The sequence below is a fragment of the Canis aureus genome, chromosome 6 (genome assembly GCF_053574225.1).
Source record: "Canis aureus isolate CA01 chromosome 6, VMU_Caureus_v.1.0, whole genome shotgun sequence".
Classification (NCBI taxonomy): Eukaryota; Metazoa; Chordata; class Mammalia; order Carnivora; family Canidae; genus Canis; species Canis aureus.
Genome location: NC_135616.1, coordinates 52,012,124 through 52,033,862, shown reverse-complemented (window position 1 = coordinate 52,033,862; position 21,739 = coordinate 52,012,124). Strand labels below are relative to the sequence as shown.

At 39.9% G+C, this 21,739-nt stretch overlaps 1 protein-coding gene and 1 long non-coding RNA gene across 5 annotated transcripts in view; one reads left to right on the top strand and one right to left on the bottom strand.

Annotated features, from left to right (window-relative positions):
• Positions 1-9: 9 nt before the first annotated feature.
• Positions 10-20,525, top strand: SLC19A2 (solute carrier family 19 member 2). Its single transcript, XM_077901579.1, has 6 exons — positions 10-228; positions 6,924-7,511; positions 14,354-14,576; positions 15,890-16,082; positions 16,438-16,579; positions 18,515-20,525. The coding sequence occupies exons 1-6, from the start codon at positions 25-27 to the stop codon at positions 18,641-18,643; spliced, it is 1,479 nt and encodes a 492-aa protein (XP_077757705.1). The 5' UTR covers positions 10-24; the 3' UTR covers positions 18,644-20,525.
• LOC144316104 (uncharacterized) overlaps positions 2,771-21,739 on the bottom strand; it is a 39,623-nt gene continuing 20,654 nt past the window's right edge. For 2 of the 4 annotated variants that reach the window (XR_013381912.1, XR_013381909.1), the window contains one exon: positions 20,214-21,695. This is a non-coding gene — a long non-coding RNA (uncharacterized LOC144316104). Of the gene's footprint in view, positions 3,735-5,558; positions 5,661-20,213; positions 21,696-21,739 lie in introns of those variants that run through there. The other 2 variants (XR_013381910.1, XR_013381911.1) reach the window with 2 other exon arrangements.

Below are 21,739 nucleotides of genomic sequence, written 5' to 3'. Positions count from 1 at the left end.
GGGTCCCCGCCCTCCCTCCCGCGAATGGATGTGCCCGGCCCGGTGTCCCGGCGGGCGGCGGCGGCGGCGGCCACGATGCTCCTGCGCACGGCCCGCGTGCCCCGCGAGTGCTGGTTCTTGCCCACCGCGCTGCTGTGCGCCTACGGCTTCTTCGCCAGCCTCCGGCCGTCCGAGCCCTTCCTGACGCCCTACCTGCTGGGGCCGGACAAGAACCTGACGGAGCGGCAGGTTGGCGCGGCGGCGGGCGCTGGGGAGGGGGCGGGGAGAGGAGGGCGCGGGCTCTTAGCCTTCACGCGGTCGGAAGTCGGTCTTCGGGCGCCCCCTCGGTGCACGGGGCCCGGCTTCCAGGAAGGGCTGGGAAGGCCAGTCGGGAGCCCCCGCTCCCGTGCGCTGCGGGCGGCGGGCGGCGGGCGGCGCTGCCCGGCTCGCTGGGGGTCAGCCCGGCGCGCGCCGACTCGCCCTGCAGTTCCCGCCGGGGGCCGGGAGGGGGCGCCGCGGGGTGTGTGGATTAAAAAAAGCCCAACTGCGAGCTGTGCTTTGGGCAGCGGGGAGAGGGTCAGTACGTGTTTGCTGATTGAAATAGGGAACCAGGTGCGAAGTAACCCCTGCTTCTTTGAAAGACTCTTCCCTCTCCCTGCTGCTCCCTCTTCCTTCCCATACTTTGCGTTGTTTACCTTTGACGGGATGCGTGTGCTTAAACGAGGACAGAACAGAACAACGAACAAAAATCCATCATCGGAATTCGTTTTGGTTTTTAATTAGGTGAGGCTTTGTTCAAGGACATGCTGTCCCCTCTCATGCCCTGCCTCCTGGGGTAAAAGCAGATACGGCGACGGTATCATATAATTGGCACTTGATTATAATTTTTCTTGCATGGTGAATTGTGGGTTCACAGATGTTAGTTTTGGTTCTCAGCTGAGGAGGCTCCTTAGCCTCTTTTCACAGGCCTGAAAGCTCACGTCTGGTATTCCTTTCTAGAACGCTACACAAAGGGTGAAAGCTGAGTGGGCATTTAGCTGTTTTTTTCCTCTTCCTGCTTTTCCTCCCTTCCCTTCCCTGCCATTTACACTCTACTTTTCTTCCTGTGGTTAGTAATCACCTCTTTTGAGTAGCAGCTCAGTATCCCTGCATGACAGGTCAGAGCAGGATATACTTAACTCACAGTCTAGTTTGTTTTGCCCTCCACTTTCAAGGACACTTGGCAGGGAATTGAAAGTCAGTGTTAAATCCTAGATTGAGGGTTTCGTTTGAATTTCTTATGTTGTCTACTTCCAGCCAATATCATTAACTTTTATCCAACTTAAGATCTTTTATTTCTCAGTCTTTTTTCTTTTTTAATTTATTCATGAGAGACACAGAGAGAGGGGCAGAGACATAGGCAGAAGGAGAAACTGGCTTCCTGCAGGGAGCCCAATGCAGGACCGGATCCCAGGACGCCAGGATCACGCCCTGAGCCGAAGGCCGAAGCTCAACCACTGAGCCACCCAGGCGTCCCTATATCTCAGTCTTAAGGACCACCCTGCAAAGGACTCTAACAGTTATTCATTACCTGTTTGAATTTTAACATTGGTTACATTTTAACATTGTGAACAGAATGATTTGACAAAAAAATTACTGCAGTAAATAGAGAGCGATTCTGGAGACAATTACTGACTCTGAGGTATAGCCACTGAAGCAGAAATGATACTTCTTTAGCAGCTTACAATGAAAGTTTCATGTGAACTGCCACGTGATCTGCACAGTGTGTGTACCTTGCCTGACACAGGGGCACAAGGAGAGAAACATGTTCCCAGCGTTGATATTTGAAAGCTGATCTGTTTTGTCAATTGCCCCGGGCAGAGGAGTTGTTATGTCATGTGTCATCCTGTGCCCTGTCTAATCAGAGCTTTCTAGGCTGAGTGAAACATATTCAGTGGCATTGGAGTAAAACAAGGGTGCCAGGCCCAGTAAATATTTGTGGATTATGTAACAAACCTAGCACAATTTCTGTTATTGCACATTGGAGGAGGATGAGGGCAGAGTTTGAAGAGAAATCTAGTGGTCTAGAAAGGATGTCATTTTTCGGTGAGGACCTTGGACCTTAGCTGATACTGTTGATCATGCACAGAATGGCTCTGTTCAGCCTCTCCAGAACCCTGGTTTCTTAAAACATCTAATAACAGAAATAAATAGAACAACTTGTTCTCCTTCCTGACCTCATGCTTGCTTTTGCCAGTAGACAGTTAATAAGAAATATTAAATGATTTTTAGGCAAAGCGAATGTCAGTTCATGGTCAGTGATATTGTATTGAAATTTGTATTTACTTGTAAGACTTTAGAAGGGCCAACTTAGGTCATCTTAAATGGAACTATTGTTAACTAAGTCCAAAGATGGAAAAGGACAGAATTTATCTTTACAGTATCAAAGGATTTTTTTCTTAGATTTTAGGAAAAATGTTAATCTGTTTCAGGTACACCACTTCCTAAGTTTTTTTTTTTTTTTTAATACAAGTGGGTGAGGGGTGGGGGGTGGGGCAGAGGGAGAAGGGTGGGAGACTCCCCACCAAGCCATGAGCCCCATGTAGGGCTGTATCACTGTACTCCAGATCATGACCTGAGCTGAAAGTAGATGCTTAACCGATAGAGCCACCCAGGCACACCCCCCAACACACACTTTCTAACTTTTAAACAGGTTAAAAATGGACTGTGTTCTAATAGTTGAAAGCCAAACTTTTAATAAAATAGAGCTCTATATCTCCAACACTTTTTTATTCTTTCATCCTTTTTGCATGTGATTTGACAGAAATTCACTACCTTTCTTTGATTTAAAAAAAAAAAAACTTTCTACTTATTCTGATATTCGGAGTCCTACAGAATTTGGCTCTTACCTCCGTAACAGCCTTATTTCCTGCTATATATTTCCTCTCCTTGCCTTCTTCCATGTGCCCATGCTCTATCACATCGATCTTCTACTCATAAATTCAGCATACCCACAGTCTCTCATCTCCCAGTCTGTACTCAAAGTTGTAATCTCTGCCTGGAATAAGCTTCCCATACCTATCAGTTGATATCTGTTAGCCTCTAACTTTCTCTTCCTTCAAAGCCGCCTCAAAGAAGTAACCTCCTATTTACTATCTCCCCCCTTACCAATAGAGTATGAATATATATTACTCATTAGGTTCAGAACTCCTGAAGAACTGAGGCTTTATTTTATTTTTTGTAATCCACACAGCTTCAAGTGTTTCACAAATAAGAGCTTATTAACTAGTTGTTTAATTGAAACTGAATTCTAAAATCTAAATCCGAATTAGAGCTTAAAAGGAACATCTGTTTTTCTCTTGGCTTTCTGTGTCTCAAAAGAAAGCACAAACAAGCTCTGATCCAAAGAGTGGTGAAAAGCATCTTATGATAAAATCTGCTCCCTTTGTTCACGTGGCAGATTTTACCTAAGATAAGAAGGTATTGTCCAGGGTATGTACAGTAAGAGTCTGTAATATGTACATTTTTTGCATGTGGGGAGTTTCCTTTCAGGATTAAAACTATCTATGGAAGAAACTTTTTTTGGTGTAACAGTTTGTCCATGCATTGAAAGGGAAAGGATCTTCTTTTAGAGACCCAGTAGCTCAAATCTGGAGATTGGTGTGGTCTTTATCTCTTCGTGAATGCCCTATAGAAGTACCTTAATACAAGTTGAAAAAGCTGCTGCAGATATTCGAAGTAGCCCTGGAACATACCAGATGATCAGTAACAGTTTTCTGATGGAAGAAATGAGGCATTTTAGTGTTGTGGATTCAGACTATCAAGATTCTGATCTACCGTCTGCCAAAGCTAGCTTTGATAACTTTGGATAATTTATTTAACCTTTCTGTAAAGCCAAGTATCCTCAGTTGTAAAATAGAGGTAATAAAAGCTTTTACTTCTTAGAATTGTTGTTTGGATTAAATAAAGTAGGTAAGGCAGTTAGCATAATGTGTGGCTCAGTAGACGTTTGCTGTTACAATGTTGATAACACTGTGAGAGGGACATTCATTTGGGTTGATCTCTTTCACAGGAGAAAAGTCAGGTTTTTTATTTAGAATGATTTAAAGAGAACCCATCTCTTCTCCCACCCCACCCCCCACTTGCCTTTATTTTTTTTTTTTAATTTTTTTTTATTTATTTATGATAGGCACACAGTGAGAGAGAGAGAGGCAGAGACACAGGCAGAGGGAGAAGCAGGCTCCATGCACCGGGAGCCCGATGTGGGATTCGATCCCGGGTCTCCAGGATCGCGCCCTGGGCCAAAGGCAGGCGCCAAACCGCTGCGCCACCCAGGGATCCCCCCACTTGCCTTTAATTTTTTCCTACTTGGCTTTGCAGGTCTGGCCATGTTACTTTTTCTCATCTTCATTATCTTGTGGCTTTGTGTTAGGAGCAGAATTAGTCTCATAAATATAAGCACTTAAGTTGATAATTAAAAGGATTAATATAATGAAATGAAATGATTAATATAATAAATAATTTATTATAAAATAAATTATTATTATTAATAATTAATAATTATTAATATAATTAATATAATGAAACAGATTTATATAATGAAAACCCAGCAGTTAATCACTTTGGAACAATTGTTACTGAAAGGTATGGAACATACATAGGTATAGACAATTTTACTGGAGCAAAGAAGTCAAAGCCCTGAAGGGTGTGGTGAGGAAGTGAGGAAGAGGGTTTTTAAAGGAAAGGCATGATGGCCAATGGGTTGTGGTGTCGTGCTGGGAAAAACATGTTGGGGAAAATGTGAAAGTGGAGTCAGAAGAGGCAGTTTAACACTTAAGAAAACTATAGGAGATTACTGGTAAAACTAGAGGCAAAAAAAGAATGGGGGGGGCGGTTAATGGGATACCACTGTGAAGAGTCTGTAGGGATGCTTTCATCCTTCACCACTTTTAACTCAAAGTTACCCTGTCCACTTTGGTTTTCTGCTGAGGTATCTTGGGGCTGTGCAGGCACCAGCCAAAGGCATTTTGTTTCTTGGTTGCTAAAATGTACACACTTTTGAATAACAGTCATTTCTACAGTTCACAATTATACTTTTCATACCCATCTTCAGGTGTAAGAAATTTCCTAATCTAATAGAAGTTGCTAAATGATTGATATAAATACAAATTAGGCTAAAATTCATGAAGGTGAGACTATCAGACAAATTACTTTTGATATCTGACCAGTCAAAAATAGAAATCAGTACAGGAATATATTTCCGATTATGTCTGTCTTTTGTAATTGTGTTCTGTACCAGCAAAATATTTTTTACAGTAACTGTTTATTATTCCTCTAACCCTGAAAACAGCCCATTTTACATTTGGGTGAACTGAAGCATATGTGAGAGTTAAAAAGAAGGTTGCCCTTGGCCTTAGATAGTCATATTGCTCCATGGCGAAGTAGTTAGCCTGTTACCAAGGTGGCCTTTCAGAAAGCACTTAAAAATCGGGGCCATTGATCCAGACTTTGAAATGATCATTTTAAAAAAAACCAACTTATATTCATCCCAGGACCTTGCTAGACACTGGGGTAGGTGTAAAAGAGGGAAGGTCACTTACAGTGATTGATATTGGAAGACTGGGGATGGCAGTTCTGTTGATTTATTTCATTCATATTGTTCCAAAGGGCCTGTTTCAGCTTCAGTCCTTAAGTCTTGACATCTAAATAGAGTGAATGACTGATTTGCATGTATTTTCTCATTTAATCCTTGCAATAAGCAACCCTGTGGTGTAGGGTTTATGCTTCTTTTACTGTTAATGGAGACAAAGGCTAATGGGAACTAAAAAAACAAACTTGCCTATAGTCACACAGTGAATGATGGGTTGAAATTCCAGCTGTGTCTGTATGGCAGAGAGCTTATTTCTACTTATTCCAATTTTAATAATCCATTAAAGAGAAAGCAAAAACTTCTATCCTTTACATATTACAGACAAGCAAAAAGGACATCAAAGTTGGCCTATAATCCTATCATCTACAGATAATTATTCCATCAGGACACTAGGACAGAACTATCCTCTTCACCTGTTTCCCCAAAACAATAAAACTTAAAATCAGAGAAACCTAATCAAACAGTAGGATCAAGGCTCCCTATTCTGTGGCTAGAAGGAAGAATTGATGATGATTCCTAAACACTTATCCATTTCCAAAACAGTCCTTGAGCCAAGTCCCTTGCACACAGCATGCTGACTACAAGGCTGTGCGGGTCAGCATGGAACATCAAGTCAGCCCTAATGGTCTGCCCTCTAAGGCAGTAGTCCTCAATGCTGGCTCAGATTAAAGTCTCCTAGGAGGCTATAAAGAACTGCCTTGGCTAGGCATCTACATTTTTTAAAGCTCCATGGGAGATGTGCAACCATGGTTAGCAACCAACGTTGTGAGGTAACTGGGGAGATTGGCACATACAAAGCAGTATCAAGAGAGCCCTGAGTATTGCCCTAAGAATGCTGTCAGCTCCAGCAAAATCTGCCAGGATGAGGAAGGCTTTGAACTAGGCCTTGATGAAGGGGAAGGATTTTAAGAAAAAGACAATGGGGGATCCCTGGGTGGCGCAGCGGTTTGGCGCCTGCCTTTGGCCCAGGGCGCGATCCTGGAGACCCAGGATCGAATCCCACATCGGGCTCCTGGTGCATGGAGCCTGCTTCTCCCTCTGCCTGTGTCTCTGCCTCTCTCTCTCTCTCTCTCTGTGACTATCATAAATAAATAAAAGTTAAAAAAATTAAAAAAAAAAAAAAAAGACAATGGGGTGGACATGGGGAAGTATATTCCAAACAATTATCAGAATTGTTGAGATTTCTTTGGTTGATAAGGATGATTTATTAGAGGTAGCAGCAGTTTGTTGCATAAATGGCATAAGAATAAACTGTTATGAATATTCCAGATCCATTGATATCACTAACGGGTTTTTAATTTTCTTTTTCTATCAGGTCTTCAACGAAATTTATCCAGTATGGACTTACTCTTACTTGGTGCTGCTGTTTCCTGTGTTCCTAGCCACAGACTACCTCCGTTATAAGCCTGTTGTTCTGCTGCAGGGACTCAGCCTTATTGTTACATGGTTCATGCTGCTTTACGCCCAGGGACTCCTGGCCATTCAGTTCTTGGAATTCTTTTATGGCATTGCCACAGCCACTGAAATTGCCTATTATTCTTATATCTACAGTGTGGTAGACCTGAACATGTACCAGAAAGTCACAAGTTACTGTCGGAGTGCCACCTTGGTGGGCTTTACTGTGGGCTCTGTCCTGGGGCAAATCCTCTTCTCAGTGGCAGGCTGGTCCCTGTTTAGTCTGAATGTCATCTCTCTTACGTGTGTTTCCGTGGCTTTTGCTGTGGCCTGGTTTCTTCCTATGCCACAGAAGAGCCTTTTCTTTCACCATGTTCCTTCCACTTGCCAGAGAATGAATGGCATCAAGGCACAAAATGGCGGGATTATAACCAACACCTCAGCTTCTAACCACCTTCCGGGGTGGGAGGATGTTGAGTCAAAAATCCCTCTAAATATGGAGGAGCCGGTAAGTATAGCCTTAAACACCTTGTGGTTGCTGCTCTGGTAATTGGAGCAATGGTGACAAACCAGACAGGAAACCCCATCTAGCTAGACATTGTATTTATCTGGATTCAGGTTTTTTGTTTGTTTGTTTGTTTGTTTTTAAGATTTTATTTATTCATGAGAGAGACAGAGAGCGGGTGGGGGGCAGAGACACAGGCAGTGGGAGAAGCACGCTCCATGCAGGGAGCCTGACGTGGGACTCGATCCCGGGTCCCCAGGATCTGGCCCTGGGCTGAAGGCGGCGCTAAACCGCTGAGCCACCTGGGCAGCCAGATTTAGGTTTTACCCTGAATTGCTCCCTTGGTTCATTCATTCATTGATTACAGATAAGGATGATTTATATTAGAGATGGCAAATATATTTTATCCTGGAGTGAATGACCTCCAAAGTCAGACTGTACAGTGTTACATTGCTTGTGTCAGAGATGTCCTAAGGAGCCATAACAGGAACTGTATCTTCTTCACCTTTCTATCTGGTACTTGGTGTATAAGGAAAGCACTCAGAGAGTTTTGCTAAATGAATAGAGGAAATGATTCTAATAAGTGATGAATATCTACTTCCAGGTTCTGAATTGAAGCCCAAAGTATATAAGGTTAAGAACTTTACTTCCTCTTCTGTGCTGGAAGTGTATCTGTATTTTCAAATGACACTTGCCCAGAGTGGAGTAGTAATGAATAACACACAGGAAGATAATCACAAGAGAAAAAATTAAGATGATGATGGAATACATATTAAAAGTGTGACTATGAAATTATCTCTTAGGTATGGATCAGAATAATCCATCCATATGTTCTGGGTAGCCAGGAAGATTAATTTCTTTATAAGAGCTTTTTATCTTTCTAACAGGTTATAAGCTGTGAGGGGCAAGGTTCATTCCAACCATACTGAATTAGTCTTAGCTTTCGTGGGACATGTTTGGAAATAACCTGTTAACATTCTCACTTTGCAGGTGGACTCTGTCAGTTATAAAATCGAGCTCCATAAGCCTTGTAGTCTGAGAGTAAAGAACCCACTGAGTGAAGTCTTTGGCTCCTCATCTGGGGTTAACTCAAATTGTTTCAATGTGGCATTTAATTACTCTCTTAAGCCCACTCCCACTCTTTACTTGTGATTGCTAGTTGAAATTTAGGTTATCATCTCAAAGAGATTGAGACTAGGTGACACTGGTCATGGAACGCACTTTGATTACTAGGGCACCGATGGGTAGCATCAATCAGGATACCAGGGATTAAGTTAGGAAGGAAATGCTGATTCCTTCATAGTTTGTTAAATGATGTTGACAATTCAACAAAGCGTTGATGGAGGAAGGAGTTATAATCATCTGGAGTAAAAAAAAAAAAAAAGTATAATCATCTGATATCATGTAGTAGAAAAAAATAACCCTTTTTAAATTCTGTTTCAAATGTCTTAAAATGGCCTTAGCTAAAAATTAATATATATAAATATATCAAATATATATAAATTAATAATAAATAATATATATTGACATATATCAAGTATTAACATTGGCCATAGTTGACATTGGCCATAGTTCTAAAGATTTGTATAAAACATAAGTTTTAAACTATTTAGAACATGAGTAAGAAATAGTAAGAAACACATTTTACATAGGAACAAGTACCATTCATAGGTATGTATATATTTTATATATAACTGAAGCAGAGGTTTCATAACTCAATACTTTTATTCTGGTAGTATATTCCATTACATTCATTTTTTTGATAAAAACTTTGCAGTTTTATTTTTTTAATTCAATTTAATTAACATACAGTATATTATTTGTTTCATTCAGTTCCATTTTTACAATGCAGATCACTGCCCATTACCTGTTAACAAATGAGTTGTAACCTACCATTTAAAAAACTGTCCTAGACCAACTTGACATTTGTTGTTTATATACATGCAAAATGTCAGTACTTGACATGCTGAAATGATTCTAACCACAGGCTATAGGACCATCAGAGTATCTTAAAGTTATAAGAGACATGAGATGTCAACCACCCTCTCATTTTAAAGAGATAAGGAGTGGGAACAGAGATTAGTGACTTTTGCAGAATTGTGCTGATATATGTCACATAATTAAAGAGCGTATATGAGACTCAGTTTGATCTGTACTTTGCTCCATTAAAGTCTTTCACTGGGGTGACAAAATGGTCAGAACCATCACTGTTGGCTACAGTGTGGTAAAAGTTAGATTCAAGTCAGTTCTATCATATCCTTGGCTCTGCTTTTTTTTTTTTTTTTTTTTTTTAAGATTTTATTGATTCACTTATGAGAGACACAGAGAGAGGCAGAGAAGGAAGCAGGCTCCCTGAGGGGAGCCCAATACGGGACTAGATCCCAGGACTCCAGGAAGGCAGATACTCAACCACTGAGCCACCCAGGTGCCCCTCTGCTGGCACCTTTACAGGCAGTCAGGGCTGCTTGCCACTGTACAGGGCTAAAATAGTGCTGTTTCTCTTGACAAGCTTGAAAGAAGGTCAGAAGAGGAATATTGGGGATTGCAGTACCATTTTAAGTTGACAAAGCCCATAACTGAACTGTAAATCAGTAATTGTGGTAAATATAGTAAAGAAAAGTAGGTGGTTTGATCTTGACTATGGAAAGGGATAATGAAGTAAGAGTCTAAGTGATAGCCCCATTCACAAGTTACCTTACAGTACTTGTGAGTTCTTTTCAGAATGGCCCTATTGCTATGGGGCAGAGCATGTTGACATTCCAGCATAGCCAGTGATTTTCTTTCCTAAATAGGAAATGGGATTCCTTCTATGCTTAGCCGATAGCTGGACCTGATTTATTTTAAATTGCTCATCCATTAGAAATGATGTAAATTAAGCCACTTCTTTAGCACAGGGCCTGACATGTAATTAATACTTAAACAATACCTGTTAACACACCTATACTTTTATTTGTAGACTAATACCCCTTATTATGAGTAAGCATTCTTTGCCTATGTGTGTGTTTGAGCTCTATGAAACACTGACAGTAACAACATTAATGTTTCCACTTTGTACTTAATATAATTTCTAGCAGCACATAGTGGATTTTGAAGGAAAAGGTCAAACCCGGGTTCTAGTTCTTAACCAGCAGGGTGATCTTGGGCAAGTTGTTTAATTCTTTGAGGCTTAGTTTCTTCCCTCATTCTTCTACCTACCTCACAGTTATTTCTAGTGTTAACTGAGGCAATGTAGAGCTCTCAAGTGAGTAATTTGTAGTAGATCATCAATATATGTTCATTTCTGTTATCTTTATCATTAGACATGAGCAATCAAGAATAGCATTGTACCTTCACTGTAGATAGTTATTTACCCTTGAGGCTGTAAATAATCTTTCACTTTGAATTGGTTTACCCTGGTCTTCTGAGCCTTAGGAAAGGTTTTCGTAGAATCTGGTACTAATTCCACCATTAATTCTTTAACTGAGGCTACCCTTAAATGTAGACTGTAAACCAGATGATCACTAAACTTACCTTAGCTCTAGAATACTGAGTTTTATGAGCTGATTGATCTGAAGGTGCCTTTATCTTTAGATGACCAGGCATGACATGACCACATTTTCCTTTCCTGTCCAGTCCCCCATATAGTTAGGAACACATAATATAGAAGTGATGTAACTGTAGTCTTCACAGTTTAGGCATTAAACCCTAATCATCTTACCCCTCACTCCCATATATTTTCCTATTGCATGTAGAAGAAAATCCACAGTTCACACTGTGGCCTATAAGCCCCTATACAATCTGGCCTTATCTCACGACGATGCTCCACATGGCTCTGGTCCAAACACATAGAGCCTATTCCCACTTCAGAAGTTCAGTTCAGAGGTTCTCCGTCAGGACTGCCCTTTGTTCTGATTTCACAGCTGCTTCCTTTATGTCACTCAGGTATCAACTCAGACATCAGCTTTTCAGACAGCCTTTCAACACTCTTATCATCCTTCCTTTTCTCTGCCACAGACACTTGCCAGCTGTTCTTTTCTTCAAAATACCATTTCTACTGTAAACTCTCTCATATGTGTATTTATCATCTGTCTCCCTTACCAGAATGTCAGTTTAATGAGGGCAGGGACTTTTCTGCTGTATTCCCAGAATCTAGAACATCGCCAAACACGACACGTGGGCACTCATAAATATCTGTTGATTGCATCCACGAGTCATGATAGAGTACAAAGGAAATGAACATTTATTGAGCACTTGTTACATATTGAGTAATACCTTAGTTCTTCCAAAAGCCTACTGAAGGAAACATTAATTTCCATTTTATAGTAGAAAGCCTAAGATTTAGAATTTTTTTCCATCTGCATAGAGGCAGGTGTGCTCCTGCTGTGCTTTCTTTATCATCTATCATCATTATCACTTCAGCTTCCATTTATTTGGACCTGGGAACTGAATACTCTGCTAAGAATCTTAGATTCATTAGCTCATTTGATTCTTATGAAAACTCTGTGATGTAGGTATCACAATCCTTGTACAGTTGAGGGAACAGAAGCTCATGTCAGATAACTTAACCAAAGGCACATAGAAAGTGGCACAGTCAAAATTCAAACCCAGGTCTAGTTGATTTTAAAAGCATTGTATTAGAGACTCCTATTCTTTGGTGGAGAGAAATAATTTCTCAATGTTTTGTTTTTGTTTTGTTTGTTTAAGATGGTGTCAGAATCCTCTAAGTGAAATCTGAAACTAGATGCCCATTGTGATAAATGAGTAGGAGTTGAGTTTAGGATTGTGTGAGTGGGCATAACTGTGGAACATTGTTTGGTTCTCATTCCACTGAGATTATCTTCACATTGCATGGAGAAAATGGCTTTTATTTATTTAATTTCAAGAGTAGCTATATATGTAATATATAGCTAACAAATGTATCATCTTCATAAGAAAAATTCTGATTTTATAAAAATATTCATATATCATTTTTTAATTAAAGAGTAAATGACATAAAGGGAAGTGAGAATGATCTGATCTGCTACCACCCAAAGATTACCACTATTAATAGTTTAATGGTCTTGATAAAATCTCTTTTCTTATTTATTTATTTATTTATTTATATTTATAGATACACATTTGATAGTAAATAATATTATAGTCTACGTGTAGTTTTGTAATGGCATGGGTCTTTTTGCTCTGTGTTATGTGATAACTTAGCTTCCTATGTCTTTTTGTGTCAAAATAGCTTTCAGAATCTAAAGAAATAAAATCATAATGGTGACAGTGACTGGTGAGAGGTTTGTGTTGGGACAGTAGTCCCCCTTTCCCTCCAGGCTGGCACCAAGCACAAAACCAGAATTGTATGGAGACTTAAGTGAAAGACCCATAGTCTGCCTTTCAACCCTCCTTTTCTCCTCGTGGTCACAAATCATTCCCTCTGGATATCTCCAGTTAGCCTCAGGCCAATGGATATGTCAGAGTTGGGATAGAGGGGGGAGGATGTGTAGCCATACATGGTTGCATCCTTCCCTGTTACAGCTTGATGCCCTGGAACTTCAGAAAAGTGTCATCTCCCCTGAAGCAGTAGCCAAAGACAGGTCAACTCTGTTAACAGGTTGTTAATGCCCTACATTCAGGTTTAGGAACTAGGGCTGGGTGAGATACCAGGCTGAGGCCAGAGTCACCATTCTTGGAGCAAAATAAATGCACAACAGGCGGGAGCAGGAGAGTGTCCTAGAAGCTTTTTATGTTTGGCGAGAACTTTACTGTTGCTAAATTGTAAACCTGCCTCAACAGCACCAAGTCTCCTTGATCCATATTTCGTTCTGTTGTGTTTTTCTTGAAACCAGATGTACATTATCTGTTCCCATCAGTTAAGGCTCAGTCCGCAAGTTTTTACTGTTTCAGATAATAGAGTATCAATGGCTGCAGAAATAACGATAGTCTTCTTGTCATCAAGAAAATGTTTGTTGTTCAGGACAAGAGTTAGTATTGGGATTGTGTCCTTCAGAAGCACTTAGTAAAAGAAGCAAGCTTAGGCTTGGAAATTTCCATCCTAGCCATTGTTTTGGCTACAGACTAATCTACTTCTGTGCCCAAAAGGGCTGAGAAATGAGTGGTATTGTAACTTGGCCTTGCAAACACCTAACTATACCAACTAAAAGGTTCTGTTTACATCTGGAGGTTCTCTTGCCATGTAAGACCTGGTGTTTGAGATAGACTTTGGGAGACAGATAAGATTTGAATAGAGAAATAAGAACATTCTAGGCAAAGGCAGTAAGAAAAGCATGGCAGGTGGCGCTGGTAGCGGCTGTTGTGGGGTTATTAATTGGCCCAGTCTCAATGTTGCTGTGCCTCGGGGAATAGGGAAGCCTAAAAGGAGGGAAATAGAGGAAGAATGGCCAGTTTGTGGGGCAGTCAGAACGCATACAACATTTACTGATTAGGTTGGCCATCTTCTATGGTTATGATTCATGGCACCCCAAAGCAGTGACAATTGTTAACATCAATGATGTACCATACAATTGTGGTAACCATCACAGGTCACCATAAAAAATATAATAATAATGAAAAAGTTTGAAATATTGTAGAATAACCAAAATGTGACCCAAAGACATGAAGCGGCAAATACTGTGGCAAACCTGGCTCTGGCAGACTTGCTCGACAGGGTTGCCGCAATCCTACGTGTTAAAAACACGTACTTGCAGTCAAGGGAAGCACAATAAAACGAGGTATGCCTCTATGCCATTTATAGGCATAAAAAGCAGTAAGCCAGTGGGTTTTTCACAAGGAAAAAGAAAAATGTCTGTAAGATAGGAAAGTCTATACGATTGCTTTCTGGAGTCATCTTCCTAGGATTTGAGCTTTCTCCCCTTCTTGAGTAGGAACCCAAGCCAGACCGTCTCCTTGTCCTGAAGATACTGTGGAGTGACTTTCTGATGTGCTACTCGTCTCGCCCTCTGCTCTGCTGGTCTGTGTGGTGGGCCCTCTCCACCTGTGGCTACTTCCAAGTGGTGAACTACACACAGGGCCTGTGGGAGAAGGTGATGCCCTCTCGCAACGCCACTATCTACAACGGCGGTGTGGAGGCCGTGTCCACCCTCCTGGGTAAGCAGGGCGGGTGGAAGATTCCTCCAGTGGTTAAGTCAACCATAATCAGATTTCCCCTCCCCTCCTAAATTTGATTACAAAGTTTGAGCTCTGATTTTGTAATCTAGGAAGAAATTTAGCAGTGCACAAGTCGTGGATGACCCTGATTAACAAATTTAAGTTCTTTATGTCCTTTAGGGAAACCTAACGTAATGATTTTCAAAATTATCTTCCTATTCAGGTTTCCATTATCTCTGTATTTATTGAGTGCTTTTGTCACATGATGTGAAATTTAGAATGGGAATATACAATAGTTTATAACAATAACTAATAGATGTTGAATGTTAATATGCAGGAAATGTTATTCTAAGGATTTCATGTGTATTAACTCAGTCCTCACAATATGCCTGAGACAGGTGCAGTAATCCCCATTTTACAGACCAGTAGGTTAATAACTTGCCCAAGATCAGATGGATATTAAGTAGTAAAGACATGATTTGAACTCAGAGCCTGTGTCCTTGACCAATATATTCTATCGTTCCTTTCTTTTTTTTTTTTTTATTTTTTTTTATTTTTTTTCTATCGTTCCTTTCTAATTTATCAACCTACCTCTTAAGGTTTTTAGAAGCCATCCTGTGATTTCTGTAAACACTTAAAACTGTGTCTGGTACTTAGTGCTCTGTACATTTTAGCTATCATTGTCAGCATCATCATTTTACTGACGAGCAGGGATGCCCTTTTGCCATGTTCCGCACTGCTCTTTGGTTAGGAAGGAAATGATTCCTCCTGCCAGGTTGTCGAGCTGGAAAACAGTGGCTCTTTCGGACTCCTGCCTCTGAGCCAGCCCCAGTACCTTTTCTGTCACAGCATCCCTGGGTCTGTGTCCTCCTTTTTCATCTTATTGCCAGGCTGTGCTAATTCAGTTTCTTGTATCTCATAGTCTCTCTGGCTCCATGTCATTTATTCCATCAAGTCCAAAATTCTGTGTGACTTCCAGGCCCTCCATAATCCTTTTTTTAAAGGTTTTATTAATTTATTCATAAGAGACAAAGAAAAAGAGAGGCAGAGACATGGGCAGAAGGAGAAGCAGGCTCCCTGCAGGGAGCCTGATGTGGGACTCAATCCAGGACTCCAGGATCATGCCCTGAGCCAAAGGCAGACGCCCAACCACTGAGCCATCCAGGCATCCCCACCCTCCATAATCTTGAGCTTACCCTATTTATAAGTTGCAAAATTTTAAACTTTAATAATCTAAGTTGAATTTTTAATTCATTAGAAGAGCATTTGTTTAGCAAAATAACTGGATCAATTTTCTTTGTTTTATTTGGCAGGTGCTGTTGCTGTGTTTGCAGTTGGTTATGTAAAAATATCCTGGTCAACATGGGGGGAGATGACCCTGTCTCTGTTCTCTCTGCTGATTGCTTCCTCAGTGTATATTATGGATACTGTGAGGAACATCTGGGTGTGCTACACATCCTATATCATCTTCAGAATCATCTACATGTTACTCATCACTATAGCAACGTATGTATTTTGATTCAAAGAAACATTTGGAAAAGTGACAAGATAAACTTTTTGGTTTCTTTACAAACGAATGAAAATTTCTAGTTAAAAGAGGCAAACAGGAGGAAGCATTGTATTATGTTTTTCTCCTGAGAAAGCACTTAAGGAAGGTTCATTTATTTCCTTGTTCCTATATTCCTGCTCTATTCAAATATTTTCATGAGATTTCTACCACTTGGCAACAGAATGCTTTTCACCTGTTTGGGAAGGGAATTAACGGTAGAAAGAAGGGGCTACTATTGAAAATTGAGGTAAAAACCGAAACTAGGATATTATTTTTACTTTTCATTCTTCTTTTGTGTATTCATTTTTTAAGTTTTCAGATTGCTGCTAACCTCAGCATGGAGCGCTACGCCCTAGTGTTTGGTGTGAATACCTTCATTGCTCTGGCCCTTCAGACTCTGCTCACCCTTATTGTGGTGGATGCCAGTGGCCTTGGCTTAGAAATTACCACTCAGGTAAGATTTCTGTTTTGACACTCAAAATGTTATGACTTGAGCTGGGTAACAACGTGGAGCTTAATGAAAGCAAATTCAGACAGTATAGACAAATATAAGAAAGAAAGTAGAAGTGTCCTCACCTTCCTTTTGTCAACCCCCATCCTTAATTCTTTTCTCCCTGGAAGGTGTTAGGACCACCATCTTTTTGATGAGGACCTAGAACATTTCTGAGTGTAATTATACACTCTGGGAGAACAGAAGTAATGTTCCTTCCAGGCTGAGTTTTTGTGCTTCCTCCTTCAGTATTTCCCTTCATTTTAATTCTGTGCATGGAATTCTGAATCCTGTGTTTTGAGATGCCTGGTTCACCTCATGGTTCTGTTCTCCCTTCTCTAAAATACCCAACTACCAAGGTAATGACTTGCTGTTGATTAATAGCATGAAGGTTCTTAACATGTGACTCATTGAGAAAACACCCACACAAACACCTGGAGACAATGGAAATACTTGCATTCATTCGGGAACTGTATAGTCATATATGCCTTCATGCTTTGTGAGTTTGTAGGTAAGGCTTGCTCTGTACTTTGGCAAAATGGGGCTATTGAATCAAAAAGTGCCTACCCCACCTCCATCCCGGCCCAGATGATCCCCTCCATACTTAGGCATTAGTTTTCTTACAATACAAAGGTCCAGCATGTTAGCAGTAACTAACTTTGTTTTTTACCAGAGATCTAAGAGATATAATAACAGTAGTAGGTAATGTGCACAGAGTGTTTTCTATGTGCCACGTATCCTGTATAGAATTTTGTGGGATTATTGTCAGGATTGGACATCGAGAGAATGAGTCTGAGAGATGTCACATAATGTTAAGTGTTGTTTAAGGTCGCATGGTCAACTATAATGTGGCAACGCTGGGATTTAAACCAGCTTCTAACTCTAAAGCCTAATCATCTCTCACTGGATCATGCTGCCTCAAAAAGGTGGGCAGAGAGAGCAGAGGAGTGGGAGGTTTCTGTATGTTTCCTAATTACTACCAGCAGTGAAAACCTTGAGAACACCTCTCAAGGGTTAGGTGCTTAGATTTGGAATGGAGGGTAGGAGAGAAACTAAGTGCTTGTCATCTTGCTAGTGAAGTAGTGATTTAAAAATAAGGAATTATTGAATTGTGTAGGCTGTGCTGAAACTCTAATTGCCATGACTAACAGGTTTCCTATAGGGAAATGTATCCAAATTTTAAGAAACCTGGCTCAAAGACTTAGAGTAGCACCCAAATCGCATTCATGAGCCAGCTTATAAGTATTTCATAAGTTTTTTTAGGAAGGTGATGATGAAGATGATGACAACCTATATAGTCACGTTAAAATATTAGCCTAGAGAAGATCCTGAGGAAAAGTAAAAAGTAAGCCCATAATGGAATATAGTTGACTGCCTACTGCCCTCTTCTGGGGAGGAGGAGAAGTTCTTCATCTTCAGAATTTGGCCTGCTAGTCACAGTTACCTGCCAGCTTGAGGGGAGAAACCATGATTCAATTGTAACAACAGCAACAAAAATAAAACCAGTAGTATAAACAGCCTTAGCATTGTGGGCTAATAGACACTTACATATGTGATCTCATCCCTTCCCAACAACCCTGTAAAATAGGGAATATTGTGAATTCCATTTTGTAAATGAAGTCAAGGCTCAGAGGTGAAGTATTTCACTCAGGGCCCCACAGCTACTAAGGGACAGAGTCAGGATTTGCCCTGAGGCAGTGAGGCTTTACTCCACCAAGCTGTGCTACCTCTTCTGATTGTCAGTGCCTGGCAGATTGTGTGGGCACACAATGTTTTGTGAAGGCTTACTGAAAAACTGAATATACCTTTAATCATAGGATATGTTCACATAAATAAAATAAAACATCTCATCTCCTAACTGATAATTATCTACATCACTTCTTTCCCCATCCCCTTTAGTTCCTGATCTACGCCAGTTATTTTGCACTCATCGCTGTGGTTTTCCTGGCTAATGGTACAGCCAGTATTATGAAGAAATATAGAAAGCAAGAAGATGCAGAATCAAGTTCTCATGTAACCACTTCATGATACACTGCTGAGAAATTGCTGCTTAAAGCAAAAACTCTGCACAGCAACTGTGCCCGGATGTATTTAAATTTTTAATATGTAGATGTATATTAATGTGCTTTTTAAGGCTTCAAAGCAGCCAACTGATTATACCTTGTGTTCCCAGAGTAACAATACTGTTTAGAGGAGCCAGAGGTGAGGTTTATCTTGTGGATTATTTATAAAAGCTAATTTAAACATTATTTTCTTCTGACTCAAAAGTGAACTTGATTTTGAAAAGCACTAATGAAACACATGGCATTTAGATTTGATAGCAAGTGAGTTTGGTGTTTCATCAGTCAGTTTACTTCTCTGTATCTGGTCAGCCAGAGGCGTGGCCCAGTGGGACCAGGGCTTCACAGGGGCCATGGGACTTCACAGGTCAGAGTAGAAGTATGTTCTCACAGCACCTGTGTTCACCTTAATCCTTATTTCTGTAATACTCATGTGCATTTGTGTTGTGTTTCTGCAGAGGAAAGCTGTTCTTATCACTGGCAATACTTGCTCTGGTTTGGTGTTCTCACATATTAGGAATGTGTGTCATTTCTAATTTTATGTTATTTTAAAAAAATTCATTATATGAATGTTCTGTTTCCATCTTGACAATTTTGTATTTGTGTAGATTGTCTTTAGGAATATACTTTTGCATTATTCATATGCTTCCCAGAGAAGCTCATTTAGTTAGAAAATAAGGCAAGTTTTGAGGCCTGCTAATAATCTAAAGAGACCTAATCAGAAAACTTAAGGTATGTTTGCCTGTCTTTCAGTCTTCAATCTGAAGAATTATTAATTCTATAATGAGAAGTTAATATATGGGCTAAAGATACAACTACTCCATTTTGTATTTGGATTCCCTTTTATTTCCAAAATAAAATGAAAAGTCCTTTCTTTTTTTTAAATATCTTCATCCCTATTTATACCTTTTATATTATTTTTCCTTCTTATCTAAGATACAGATGTCATTAGGAGCTGAATTTGTTGGATTATTATAAGGCCTTTTCACAAACTGAGCCTCTTTTTAATTATTTCAATAGGACAGGAACTAGCATAGACTTGATTCCTGCATTTTGTACATTAAATCTGCCTTTGTTTCTAAGGGTGGATCATCTCAGATTATCTGCTTAAAATAATAATTGCTGGTGATTTCACTTCCAGGGTACTTGGAAAATGTTATTAGGTACGTATCTAATTCTGTAATTAATCTACCACGTGGCTGCTAGTGTATGTGAGACACGAAAACCATTTTAAAGCCGACTTTGTTGCCTTATTTTGAAAAAAATCTAGGTTAATTTATTTAGAATAACACAGGTAAACAGTGTGAATAATAATATCAAGGTTCCAAAGTTGACATACTCATTTAGTCTAAGTGGGAATTCTAGAAATAAATGAACATAAATATAGGCCATTTTCCATTCACCTTCCTTTCTGATCAAGAGCAAGAGCAGAGCACTAAGCGAAGGAGAAGTGATGTCATAAAAGGACAGCCTCCAATTTTATATTGTATCCTATTTTGCTATGTAGGGAATTGTTTATTCAGAAACAGGTTGAAAAGTGGTGTTCGAGGGATTTTATTTAATGTTTTTTAACAAAATGGACTGCAGTACAATCAAATCATTTATGTTACCAAAGCAACATTTCCATGGAATTTAATTCAAAGTTTGTGGTACACAACTGGAGCCTTTACTTATTTAAGACAATAATAAGTTTATCCTGGTGTGTGGCCATATTTCTAGAAGGCTGACCCCAATTTGCAAGTTGTACTGTATGCAATTTTGCAAAGAAGTGAAAATAATTTGTTGTACTTTTTATTCAATTCTGTATACATTATGAAATTATTTTTATTAAATAAATATTTTACATTATATTTTTCCTTTATAATCGCAATTTTTTAAAATTTGTTTTTTGCTTCAGTAGGAGCTTTGGGTTACATATTTAAACCTTTTAATAATTTCTCCTAGGACAAATTTCATATTAAGTCTTCCCTTACCTGACCCTCCTATTAACCTTGTCATCCTGTGAATTCTTCCCATTGCTTTGTGATCCCTGCCTTTGATTCCTCCCCCTTACTTCTTTCATTTTCCATTATTTTTAGCACCACACTGCATGGTTTATTATTCTTGGTCTTCATCTTGGTACCTCTCATCTCTCTTTTTAGAGCATTCTTCCTTTAAGAACCCAAAAAGACCCACATTCCCTTCAATGTTAACTGAATTTTACAAATAAAGAAAACTCAAACAAATCAAGGGCTCAAGGTACTATCTTGTTTTTAAAACTTCATAGCCACTTCGTTCTAACTCCAAATATTCTGATATCCAAGGAAGCATCTTTTTGCCATCAGCTGAAAATCACTTGTTCATGAAGTCCCAGAAACCAAATCATTCATTTCTCTTTCGTATGCAAAGTAGTACCTTCCCTTTAAATATCTCATTCCAAAACCTACTTCATTAAGACATTTCATTGATAATCACCAAAGACTCATTTTTCGTGCCAAAAAAATTTTTTTAAAGATAAAGTTTTCTGTCCCTATGGTTGTGTATCCACTGTATCTTAATGCCTTTCAGATTATAAGGCTTCCGAGCAGTGACCATGTCTTATATTTGTCTTTTGTAAAGTAGCCTAGTATGAATACTAAATTATTATAAGTGATACACAACAGACCCAGTACCTGCCAGTATAATAGCCAGATGTCATTACCTTTTTAAAGATTTATTTATTTATTTGAGAGAGAGAGTGCAATTTGTGGGTGGAGCAGAGAGATAGGCAGCTGAGCAGGCAGCCTGATACGGGGCTTGATCCCAGGACCCTGAGATTGTGACCTGAGCCAAAACCAAGTATAATGCTCAGCCAACTGCGCCACCCAGGCGCCCCTGCCATTACTTTTTTTAAAAAGGACATCCAGGGGATCCCTGGGTGGCTCAGCTGTTTGGCACCTGCCTTTGGTCCAGGGCGTGATCCTGGAGTCCCTGGATTGAGTCCTGCGTCGGGCTCCCAGCATGGAGCCTGCTTCTCCCTCTGCCTGTGTCTTTGCCTCTCTCTCTCTCTCTCTATCATGAATGAATAAATAAAATCTTAAAAAAA